This window comes from Trypanosoma conorhini, assembly GCF_003719485.1.
Source record: "Trypanosoma conorhini strain 025E chromosome Unknown Tco_14.4_contig_00204, whole genome shotgun sequence".
Taxonomy (NCBI): Eukaryota; Euglenozoa; class Kinetoplastea; order Trypanosomatida; family Trypanosomatidae; genus Trypanosoma; species Trypanosoma conorhini.
In genome coordinates, this window is record NW_021704291.1 from 16,118 (window position 1) to 28,211 (window position 12,094).

At 53.1% G+C, this 12,094-nt stretch overlaps 3 protein-coding genes across 3 annotated transcripts, besides 3 other annotated features; all 3 read right to left on the minus strand.

Moving 5' to 3' along the window:
- Positions 1–3: 3 nt before the first annotated feature.
- On the minus strand, positions 4–2,157 carry Tco025E_04143 (DNA cross-link repair 1A protein; the record flags this gene model as incomplete). The annotated part of the gene is made up of 1 exon (XM_029371055.1): positions 4–2,157. The coding sequence occupies one exon, from the start codon at positions 2,155–2,157 to the stop codon at positions 4–6; it is 2,154 nt and encodes a 717-aa protein (XP_029228852.1).
- Positions 2,158–2,280: 123 nt separating this feature from the next.
- Positions 2,281–2,309: a sequence feature (A-rich).
- A 62-nt stretch (positions 2,310–2,371) lies between these two features.
- Positions 2,372–2,389: a microsatellite.
- A 106-nt stretch (positions 2,390–2,495) lies between these two features.
- Tco025E_04144 (uncharacterized protein) lies at positions 2,496–4,319 on the minus strand (the record flags this gene model as incomplete). The annotated part of the gene is made up of 1 exon (XM_029371056.1): positions 2,496–4,319. One exon carries the CDS (start codon positions 4,317–4,319, stop codon positions 2,496–2,498), a length of 1,824 nt encoding a protein of 607 aa, XP_029228853.1.
- A 762-nt stretch (positions 4,320–5,081) lies between these two features.
- Positions 5,082–11,567, minus strand: Tco025E_04145 (putative RNA editing associated helicase 2,putative; the record flags this gene model as incomplete). Its single annotated transcript, XM_029371057.1, has 1 exon — positions 5,082–11,567. One exon carries the CDS (start codon positions 11,565–11,567, stop codon positions 5,082–5,084), a length of 6,486 nt encoding a protein of 2,161 aa, XP_029228854.1.
- Positions 11,568–11,592: 25 nt separating this feature from the next.
- Positions 11,593–11,630: a sequence feature (A-rich).
- The last annotated feature ends 464 nt before the right edge of the window (positions 11,631–12,094 follow it).

A 12,094-nucleotide genomic window follows, 5' to 3' on the forward strand; every position in this document is an offset into this window, starting at 1 on the left:
GGATCAGTTCGAGGAGTCACTCACCTCAATGAAGTGTGGCCGGACTAGCACGCAGACACAGTCACGGCTGTCACTTCTGTCATCCGCGCTCACGCTATTCGAACGACTCCCGTGACGGGTCAACAGTGTTGTGTCCATCCGCCCACTGCCGACTGCGTTTAGTGCGACTTCCTTTTCACACCCTCCCCGCGTCAGCAGGTTGCCAGTGGAACCAACCGCGTCAGTGACAACTGCAAGCTCTGCACCGCTCATCAGAGTCAAGGACTCCGTCTCTCCCGCAACCTCTTCCTTCTCCTTATTTAGTGTGTCAGTTACCTGAACAAAGTCAGAATCCAAGGGACTGCGCTTCTCGCAATCCTCATCTATGAATATTACCTCTTCGACAGTCGCAATGGGGGCAAACGGGTTTCGCTGCTTCCTCCGCCCTCCGGCGTTGACACACGGGCCTTCCAAGGCCTTCGTGTCACTCCCTCCCACCGCGAGAAGATGCCTTGGAACCAAAAAGCGAGAGAGGGGCTGAACATTGGCGTAACGCTGACGCAGGCGTGGAGCTCTTTCAGCAAAGCACACCTCATACTTTTTGAAGAGCTCCGGGGACACTGTCGGCACGATACGTCTGGGGTTCAAAAATCCCACGAAATCCACAAGCTCTGTAAAACTGCTGTGTTCACTGTAGGGGACACGAAGCAACGTCACACGCTTGCTAATGGGATGCCTGCTAACCTTGCGGGTCCATCCGGTAGGCTCCACACAGAGAACCCCGTTGAACTGCTCGAGTTCAACCACTTCCTCACCCCAAAGCGAAATAGCTTCAGCACGCAAAGAGGGCTCCTGGTGAGCATATCCTGCAGTTTCCTCAGCAGTACCGTCGTCACGGCGTCGTTTGGATCGTCCTCCACACGCCGCAGCAAGAGCTGGATACGTCACGGAGGAAAACGGAACAAGAAAAATTGTCAAATAACACACTGTCGTCTTACTCGGGGCCTCTGCCAGCTCAAACGACGACAAAAGACCGCGTGCAACTTGTGGTGAAGACGATAATGCGTCCTGTGGAAGCCTCACCGCGTGCCTGGCAAAAAGCTCCAATGATGAACCCTCGCCCGTCACCACAGCTTGACGTCGGGGCAATGGCACGAAACGGTCTGGATGATAGTCCAGCTGCCTCAGCGCCTCATACTTCTCGGGGGAAACGTACGTTGGAACAACGTCACACTTCGAGTCCTCGGCCGACGCCAGGGGAAAACTCTCTTGAATAGAAAGTGCGATGCGTTCCTTCCCAATAAAGTAGGCTCCAATAAAAACGGCCACAGACACCGCGTCTTCCTTCCCCTCCTGCACCAGTGGGGCCACCCGTTCGGCTTCAGATTTCAGGGTTGGTGTGTGTTCGCGGAACAAAGATAAAAGCGCCAGATTCACCTCCCGCAAACTCTCCGCACGAGAGGGAAAACTGAAGCGCCTGTCGCAAAACGTATTATCGAGGAAAAGGACATCTACGTCCCCCGCAACCGACCTCATGACGGGGTTCTTGGCCATTTCCACTTCCGCGTGGGTGCGCGGCACCATTCGCGGCGCCTCAGGCCGCTGAGAAAAGGCAAACTCCTCCTGGGTGAATCGAAAGTCCCCCGTGTGGAGAACCGTCCCAAAGACAGAGGAGCGAAAGAGAAACATCACGGCGCCTGGACAATGGTTTGCCGGAAGCAGCGTGAGTGAAAAACATTCCTCGGCACAGCTCTGGCCTTCTCCATCCTCTCTCTTCTCGTACAGTAACGCGCCATTCGTTAACGAGAAAACGTAGGAAACACAAAAATCCATGCGTTTTACGCGTGTCTCCGGAATTCCCAATCGCCAGCACAACAGATTCGCGGTGCCACGGCTAGCGTAGACGGTTCCGTGGTTCCAACCCTCTGTGATGCCATTGTAGTGATCGGAGTGGAAATGGGAGAGAAAAAATAACACGCGAAACGGTCGGAGCTCTCCTGCCAGGCTGCAGCCCTCCTTAGGTCCCCCGGACGACTTTGCGTACGCGTGTGTGTGGCGAAACGCGTCCACAAGCAGCGCCACATTTTCATTTCGATACACCTCCCTGGAACGCATGTATTCCGCCAGAGATTTCTGCTTTGTTGGTGCTCGACGCGTCGCATTTGCCGCCGACTGCATCCATTGAGCAGCTCCACAACTACTCCGGCCGCTACAGCCTGCAAAAACACCCGGCCTCCCCCCCACACACACACTTTCTTCCCCTCTCCCCCAGCAAAAAAGCAAAGCACACACACGAAAGCGAAAAAGCAAAAAAAAAAAAGAAGAAGAAACGTTGTTGGCAGAGAGAATCACACTCCCACACGCGTCTCAAGACACGTAGCACCTTACTGATTATATATATATATATATACGCGCGGTCTTCGCTCAAGTCCACCACTCGCACCGGATGCAGCAAAATGGCCAATGCGGTGATGCAGCTACCTACTCTGCAGTGCCATCAAGGCACAGTCTGATCACTAACTTTTTGTCAACCCCGAACTGGCTCCAACGCCAAGAGGGCTGCGATCGAAGTCCTTCTCATATTCGTTCACCGCGGGCGGATCAATGATGCCAATGATTCGCATGAACGACAGATACAGGAATTCCTGCATGTCCATAAGTCCACCCAGTATTGTACAGGCCAGGCCCACTGCCATTACAAAGGTAAAAAAATCTGGGGTGAACATCGCGAGTTGGGGAAGAAGGCGGTAGAGCATAAGCCCTGTCACCAGGAAGATGAGACAACAGACGCCAAGAATGAAGGTCTTTACGAATTTACGAAAAAGAACCCCAGGCGTCAATAGGACAATGTTTTTTCCAAGTAATCGCGAACGTGCCGCCGCCCCCCCGCACAGGCCGAGGAGCCCTATACACATAATGAGCAGCGCGCACGCGGTAAGCCCGGCGTTGAGGGCAGAGGTGTATACCATCAACTCCGCCTTTGTTTCGACCGAGTCACTTGCGTTTACAAGTAAGCGGCCTTCGACAACATCGCGTAGCGCAGCCGCGCTGCGCTCTAGAAAAGAAACCACGTCACCGGACTTGTCATTGTGCCCCGTCATGTGCCAGCTGACCGCAAACAACATGGAAACAGCTAAAATCCCACCGTAGCGGGAGCGACACGCGTTGGTGGCAAAATTATAAAAGAGGCAGAGATTTAGCCACCAAACAGAAAGAAGTCCCCAGAGACGTAGAGAGCCGGCGTCCGTCAGGTAATCCATTTGATGCGCAATGAACGAGATAGCTGTGACAATGCAGAGAGAGTACTCCGTCGAGCAGGAATCAATGATGGCCGGAATCCAAACCATCATCAGGAAGATAATAAGCCAAATAAGCAGCAATTCCACCACATGAACACTTACCACCAAGGCCAGAGCACATACAAAAACGACGAAAAAAAGTGTTGTGCATTTGACAATGCCTTTAATGGTTTGGTTGACTGATGACACCATAGATGTCGCCGCGGTCCAACCTCCGCGTTTCGAGGGACCAAATGCGTAATTTACCATTCCAAGGAATACAAGCGTAGACGAGAACAAAATCCATGAACTCCACCGCTCCCACTCATTACCTCGGTACATAAAGTAAAACTCCACCAGTGAGCGGGACAGCATGATTGTAACAATATACCAGCGCATTGCCGCATGAGCCCTTCGAGGCACATCTCTTACTAGGCGATACAAACATGCAATTATCACGGCGGGCACTACATGCTCCAAAAAAGATAGTAGCAAAACCTTTAGAATTTCTAATTGAATCACAAAATGGGGGTTGCTGTTCACAAGAAGAGGATCAAAGTTAGTGTTTTCTATACCTTGAAATCCTTGTAGGGCGAGATACCCCGGCGACGTTGGGTCAGAAAGCGTTCGGGCCACAATCTCTCTCAGAGATGCCATGGCTTCGCATCCGAGGAGTCCAAAGAGAATGGCGGCAGGCCACCATTTACGCCCCCCACTCAGGCCAGATTCCTGTAGCCCACGATGCACGACACCACTCGCAAACAGTCGGTAGGAAAGGAACGCTAAAAGGGATAAGGCAACACCGTAAAGGGTAAAACAGATTCGCTCATTGAAGGACGTCTGCTCGAGAAGTCGCTGGTATTCGTCTGACCACACAATTTCGGTTCCAAAGGAGTTGTGGAGGGAAGCGGCGAGCCATCCGACCACCGCAATCTCGCGAAGTGGAAAGAGAAAAAACAAGCCAGAAAGGGCAACGACCTGGTACCACTGCGGCAGGTGCTCCAGTGAATGGTAGATGTTGCCAAGGTAGAGGTCCTTTTCTGCGGTAATGCCCCCAGTCATGCAACTGCGGCTGCTACTAACAGCGTCCTGCGCTCTCTGCGGACGGTGTGAAGCGGAACGCAAGCACAAGAAAAGCAAGGAAAAAAAGCAAGCTAACAATGCAGAAAGGAAAATGTAAGGGGTTGGAAGAAAAAAAAAAGCATATGCGACACCCACACCAAACAACCACGCGAATAGGCAGATAAAAATAATAGTAATGAAAATTAGGGAACAAAAGAAGTTGCCACTTCGCATATTTGGGACCTCGCGTGGATGTGAACGGCAGTACCACCAAAGAAAAAAAAGAGGTAAATGAGCACGTGATGAAGTAATTCATTCTTCCATTTCTTTTTCCTCTGTTTTTTTTTTTCTTATTTTATATTTCCCTGCCGTTACTTCATAAACTGTTCTGTGAAATGTATGCATCGCTTTGCTGAATGTTCATTTGGGGGCCCAAATCTGCCTCCCCTCACCTTCCTCAAGTGGAACAACAACCACAAACCCACTCAACGCCCACAATACTATCCGCGCAACAGCAGTACAGGAAAAAAAATTGAGGCAAGGTCTGATGCAGCGAGCAGCAGCAAAGTAATTCCTCCCTCCCGCGAAATATTCAAACAGGTCGTCCCTCCTCTCAGGCCGGTTGCCCCATTTGCAAAGATTGTGGCAAGCAAAGAGGGGAAAGGGAGAAGAGAATGGCAGGCAGGCAAGACAACGACGAGAAATGCTTGTAAAATAAATGGATAAATGATAGTAGACTCTAGTCAGCTCTGAGTTAGACGGTTATAGAGTGGCTTCGGCTTCGGCTTCGGCTTCGGCCTTCGTTGCTTCTTCCTTCGCTGACATCGCAGCTGGTGGTAAAGGCCCCTCCTTCTTCTTTGGCTGTGTACGTGGTTCGATGATGGTTCCCTTCTCTTCCCAGACTTTCTCCGACAAATCGTTTGGCTTGAAGGGCGTGCTTACGAGTTCTTTAATAATGCAGCGCATTTCTTCTAGTTTCTCGTTGTTCTTCTCGTCATTCGGGTCCAGAAACTTGCGGCCAAGGCAAACGTTCAGCGCACGTTTGAACCTTCGAATAAGCTCCAGGGTTCCAAAGGTGGCGCGAAACATGATCCACTCGTCCACGACAGCCAGGTTGAGGTCGTCCCGATAGGTGACAGGCATGCTGCTGGTGCCCATAAGAAGAATGGTCCACAAGGGAACATTTGTGAGACCACGCACGCTCAGGCGCTCCGTCTCCGATAACTTCACAAACTCGTCATAGACAAAAAACGGTTGAGTGATATCTTCCTGAGAGGTGCGATGCACCACCGAGGCCGAAGATGGTGCCACTCGATTGACAAGTTTATTTCGCATTAATCGCTTGCCTCTATTCATGACGACATTTGGAAACAAACCAGAGGCCACCACACACTTTACTAATCCCACGTTAAGGGCATCAGCCGACCACTCCGACCGATCAACAAAGATGTCGGCTCGGGTAGAATCGTTACCTCGCTGGGAGGAGATTCCATCCCCTAGGAATCCACTATTCATGATAATATCGAAAAATTGACGTTTATACTTCGATACGGTGAGTAGCTGGGGCACACTCAACATGCGTTCGTGCAGATCATAGACAACTTCAGCAGGCGTCTTTTCATGATGGGCTACAACCCAAAAATTAAACGCATTCACCGATGCAATCACGTCGGATTGAGTATTCAAGGAAAGGTCCTCCTTGTGTAGTCGCACGGCTTCTCGATGCTCACGGGCACTGTTGAAGACGTCGGTGTCAGTCACAGCAGCAATCGTTAAGGCAGAGTCTAAACACTTCAGTATAGCCCCCATCACAACCATTTTCCCCACCTTAGGTGCCACGGGCAGTCGCGAGAGCCGAAGCCCAAGCGGTGTCAGTTGACGCGTGGAAGTTGTCGCCCCGAGCTCCTGAAGACGCATCATCGCCGCCTCAATTTGTTCTGACGAGGGTGGCTCAATAGCCTGCTGTAAAAAGTCCGCTGGGTCCCCCAGGTCAAGGGCAAGAATCTGCAGACACAGCGCATCCAATGGGGTTCGAAGCATTTCAGGGGTTTGAAAGTCGTGCACCGTTTCAAAGTGTTTTTTGGAGTAGAGTCGAATGCAGATACCAGGCCTGGTGCGCCCGGCGCGGCCGCGTCGTTGGACGCAGTTCGCTCGACTGGCATATACAGTGACAAGTTGCGAGATCGACCCCATTTCATTGCGACCAACAGCAGTGGTCCCTTTCTGCATCACGTACGATTTCTCCTTTGCTCGCCCAACGTCTATCACCACAGCGACATCGTCGATGGTCACGCCACTTTCAGCAATGTTTGTGGAAAGGATCAACTTCACCTTTCCCTCCGGCGCCGGCAAGAAACACCGCATTTGCTCCTCAGCCCCAACAGAAGAGTGAAGGCAAATAATATGAAACTTTGTGTTGCGTTCAAGTATCTCATACGCCTTGTGGATTTCATCCCACCCTGGCAAAAAGACTAAAATGGAGGAGTTCGTCAGGTCCAAGCTTCGCACAGCATGATCTATGGCGAACTGGATCGTCACGTAATCAATCTCCGCAGTGGCCTCCATAAAGCCATACTTGGCGTTGACAGGCTGTATCGTTGGTGGTGCAGTGGTAGCAGGATCCATGCTTGTCGAGAGGCATCCTTCCCGCTCAAGGGATGATGCCGCCTCCTTCAACAAAGGCGGCATCACTTTTTGCTCTGCCGCAATAGGCACCAAATCCTCCACGTAGAGTTCCTTCACCGGATGCACGTAACCCTCCACATTGATAATGGGAGCCCCATCAAAGTAGTTTCCAAATTGTTCCGCCTGCAGCGTGGCACTCATCAAGACAACGTGCAAATCTTTTCGACGTCGTAGGAGTTGTCGCAGGAGAATCAACAAAAAATCCGAATTAATGTCCCTCTCGTGAATTTCATCAATAATGAGGTAATTGATTCCATTCAAAAGTGGAGTGTTATGTAAAATACGAAGAAGAATACCAGAGGTGCAAAAATTGATGTTGCGTCCCGGTTTACTGTCGAGACGAATCGAGTAGCCACATGTCTCACCAACGCCCTCAAGCCTTTCCGCAGCCACGCGTTGCGCAATGGAGACGGCGCTGAGTCGTCGCGGTTGCGTAATAACGATTGAGCAGTTTCCTCCCTCACTTTTTTCCGTCATGTGATCTAAAATGTATTGCGGCACCTGCGTCGTCTTACCGCAGCCTGTTGTGCCACAGACAATAACAATCTGACTGGACTCCACCGCCTTCAAAATTTCTTCGCGTTTGCCGTATATGCTGAGTCCCTGCCTTTGTGCGGCGTACTTGGACAGGTACTCCTCATTCGTCAGTTTTTCGTGTAATTTGTCCCGGAGATGCTGCGACTCTTGCGCCCGCTCCGACGCGTCCATGGCAACTCGAGACAATAAACCAACGGCCTCACCTTTGTTGTCCCCCCACTCCTGCGGTTTGGCTACCTCCTCCTCCTCCACATCGGGGACGTCCTCGAGCACGCGGTGGATGCGTTCCTTCTGCGCCTCGGAGAGCGAGACGTTGGCGATGTGTTCAGGGTCCAGGTGAAAGTGGTTGTGTATAAGGTCCATCAACGCCTGAAAGCCAGGGACGCCGCGTGAAAGCCGCGAGAAGAGGTCTTCGTACGCCGCAACCTCATTAAATCGAGGCCCCGCATCCTGCCCCTCGCCAACCCACAACTTTCCATCCTCGTCGGTCACCTCAACAGTGGTGCTGTGGTGAACGAGAATGCCCTCGCGACGGTTCATGTGACGCACGAGCGGAGGTTGCAAACCGAAACAAACTGTAAAAAGTTCAATAATACGCACTTTGCCCTCGTAGGAAAAGTCCTTGGCGACAGGATCCCAACTGCCTAGCCTCTTCTTGTTAGGCTTAGCAGGGCGTCGCGCCTGTGATGCATCCCCCTCGAGTAGAGAAACAGGGTCAATGAAAGCAACCTTTTCAGTTGTTTCAGACTTCACTTGTTTTTCAAACTCATGAAAGTCAGGCTCTATGCGCCGCAAAAGAGCCAAGGCATGCATGGCCGCACGACGCTGGGATGCATCCTTGTTGACAGCTACGCCAGTCGCGGTGATGTGCTCATGCCCTGGAACCTCTATGGTGGTGAGGCACACACGACGTGAGACTGGGCCAACAGTGCGCGACTTCCAAAAGACGGGGTATGCCACATTGGCGGCGGTACAGTAACGTTGAAGTAAACCTTTTGCGTCCACGTCAACAGAGGCGGACTCTACTTCTTCCACCGTGGCGTCATACAATGCATCTCCTGTGCGAGGAATCTTCTCCATCTCATAGAATATGTTTTCCTCCCGCATAGAGTTTACCTCGATATACCGTCGACACTCACCAACGTACTTGTCCCACTCCTGGAGGAGGTTCGTGGGAAGGCTGGGGTAAGGCGGCTTTTCCGGGGCCGTCCCCAGCGTCAGCGGAAGCGGTGAGGGTGTGTCGGGTGGCAAGGCAGTACTTTCACCGACCAGCGGTGCCCATCGTCCGAGGCGTTTGACGCGTTCAGCGTGCCTCTTCTGGAGCCCGGGAAGATTGTCAAAGAGGCAGAGCCCTAGCGCATCAATAATACGCTCAGCGTGCATCCAGCAAAGCACTTCCGCATCTCGCTTGGTTAACGCCGAGCCATGCGCAATGCGCTCACCAAAGCTGGCAGGAACCGGAACTGCAAACTCCGCAACATGCAACACATTGCCCAGCCCACGAAGTTCCATGCGGAAGTCAGCCTCAAGCTTTGGCTTACCGTTGCGACGCAGGTAGTACTGTACCCGCGGACGACTCACAAGATCCAAATCCTTTTCAGCCACAAATACGTAAGCCCGGGTTTCTTTTGGGGCAACCACCGGTTCTGCTTCTTCTGGGATGGCACTTACGGAAGTTTTTGTTGTATTCGCCCTGGAAATCACTATGGGGGCGCGCCTCTTGGTTTTATTCTCCCAATGAATTGACCCAATCACTTCCCGTCGAAGAGGTGGTGGGGATGCCGTGGAGGGCGGAATGTTACTTGACGCATCCACAGGCGCATAGCGGCCATTTTTCAGGCACAACTCCGCATGCCGGCGCTGCAGTACTCCATCCGTGTAGAGTGGGATACCCAGCGTGTCCAGGATCAGCTCCGCGTGCATTGCAGCGAGATTCTCTGCATCTTTTGGATCTACAGCTTCGCCGAGTGCTATGCGATCCCCGAAGCGACGCGGTACAGGTAGGTTTAAAGCACAACGACAGATAGCCTGCCCGCCATTGTCTTCGGCCTCAATACGCTGTATAAAAAACACCTCCTCCGCACGTCTACCCAAGGCGGCGAGATAACCCTTTATACGCACTTTTGCACAGGAGTCGATCTGGCGAGGGGAGTAGAGCGCGTGTTCATACTGGGTGCGCAGCTCGGGATCGTTAGGGGACACCATAATGTAACCATCAGGGCTATCCGGTTCAAGGCCCCACAACTCTTTAGGAACACTCTCTCGCGCCTTGAGATAATCAACTTCAGCAGCCGGCTGTGACGCCTTTTTCTCCCCCTCTTCCGCGGCAACAGCAATTTTTGCCCTCTTTGGGACTCGACGCTTCGGCGCCTGCGGCAGTGCCGGCGCCGCTGACGCAGCACTCTTGCTGCTACTGCATCCGGTGTTCGTGCTTTTGCTGACGCCATTCGCGCCGCCCTGCGTGGCAATTCTTCGTCTTCCTGGAGGGCTTGCTAGGCTCGGGTCTTGTGCCTCTGCCGGGGTGGACTCGCCACGGGAGTGGCGCGCGGCAATCCATTCACGTCGGGTGGTCCCCTCAGCAACGAGGTGAACCCCAAGCAGGTTGGCCACATCAATGGCGTGCATGGCGGCAAGAATAACCGCGTCCGCCGCGTTCATGGCAATACCGACCCCGCCACGGACACCGAATACGTCAGGTATTGGAAGCACCACGGTGGCCTTCACAAATCCCTGCACCTCTTCAATGAAAAATGGATCTGTTCTAGGGAATTTCTCCCGTTTTAGAAATCCCTTCAGTAGCTCCACCGCTCCCTCATCCAGGACGGGGGTTTCGGTGAATTCACAGGTTTGCTCAGTAAGGGCACGGTGGCGCCTCACAAGGTCCTCTTCGTAACTCATGCACGAGACGCGATCCTCTCGCTTCACCGCAACCTCCTTAAGAGGCAATGGAGGCACCACGTGTGACGGATTTTTGTGATCCTCTCCTGGAATTGGCGCAGGACGTCCAAAGCTCCACGCTGTGAGGGCGTGCTGTTTCTGCCGCCCAGAATCCGACGGAAAAAGAGCGATGGAGTGGGCGTCCAGAAGCAATTCCGCATGCATGCAGGCTAGTGTCACGGCCGCCTCCCGATTCAAGGCCTTTCCTTGGGCCCTGATCTCACCAAACGTCGTCAGCTCCGCAGGCAAAATAACAGTGGCAGTGTAATACGTTTTTCCATTTTTATCGTTTGGTTTATCAGCTTCTGAAGTGCAGAGCTCGGCAAACGAGAGGCCATGCTCTGCAAAGAGAGATTTGACGCGAAGGACGGCGGCGGTATCAAAAAGGCATGGCGAGAGTAACGTGTGTTGCGGTGAAATGTAGTGGTTTGGCCGCAGGTCAATCAACAGCCACGTTCCACCTTCCGTTTCATCATGATTAACGATACGGCGCAGAGGAAGCGGGATACAAAGTTGCGTTTGAGCCCTGTCGCCGTCATCAGGCATGGGGGCCCATCGTCCGGCTTTACGCGCCGCCTCTGCATGCTTGCGCTGCATGGAGGGAAGTGTATATATGTGGTAGCCAAACGCATCAATGATGTACTCCGCATGCATCGCGGCAAGCATTTCCGCATCCTTGCCGTTGCACGCCACCCCATGCGCCCACAACTCGCCGCTGTGACTGCGAAAAGGGAGCAGCACGCGGCAATGATACAAAACGGAGCCCGCATGGCAACTCACCTCCTGCACCTGAAATACGTCATTGCCGCTGGTCACTTTTCCCTGCGAGAAGCGCTTCATAAAATTCACCACACGTGCTCGGGAAAAGGTGTCCAGCTGTTCCGCGTCAAGGAAATTAAGCGGCAGCTCATGACCGCCGTCAAAGGCCCCGCCCGTGTGAGGCTCCTCCGCCGCCTCGATGAGGGAAATGTCCCCAGGATGAATCTCCTGCGCATGCAGCCATCGACTAGAGGCAACAGCAGCACGTGGCACACGCAGCGTCGCCCCATTCAAGAAGCGAAGAGCCCCAGCAAGAGCTAATGAGCACATACCGACCTCCAGTGAAACCTACCGGCAAGAGACAGCAAACAACAAAGAAACAACAAGAAGCAAGCGTAAGTGGGAGCGAGACAACAACCTCTGAGCTCCTGCCAAAACACCTCCAAACTCGTCAGACGCAGGCAATAAATTTTAAAACAAAGGGCGCTTCGAAAAAAAAAAATGTTCTGCAGTTCGACACTCAAGATATCGCCACAGAAATGAGACAATTCCCCCCATCAACTCAAGATCCAGCCGCAGGCGGCACACATGTGCGGGGCGACCCCTTGTGACGAACCACCGCTTTTCAAGACGCATCACCTACCGAGTGCACCCACCTGCGCAAGCACCAATGGCGGCGGCGCGACAACACTAGCCCGTACCGCGGCTTCTGTCGCCACAGCAGGGCCCACCGTCGAGCAAGGCCCCACATAGCTCCGCTCAACCCACGCCGGCGCCGTGAACGCCTTGCTGGAGCCGAAGAGGCCAGCCAAGCACAGGGACTCGCAGATGGGCGCGGGAGCGTCGCGCAGGGCCCA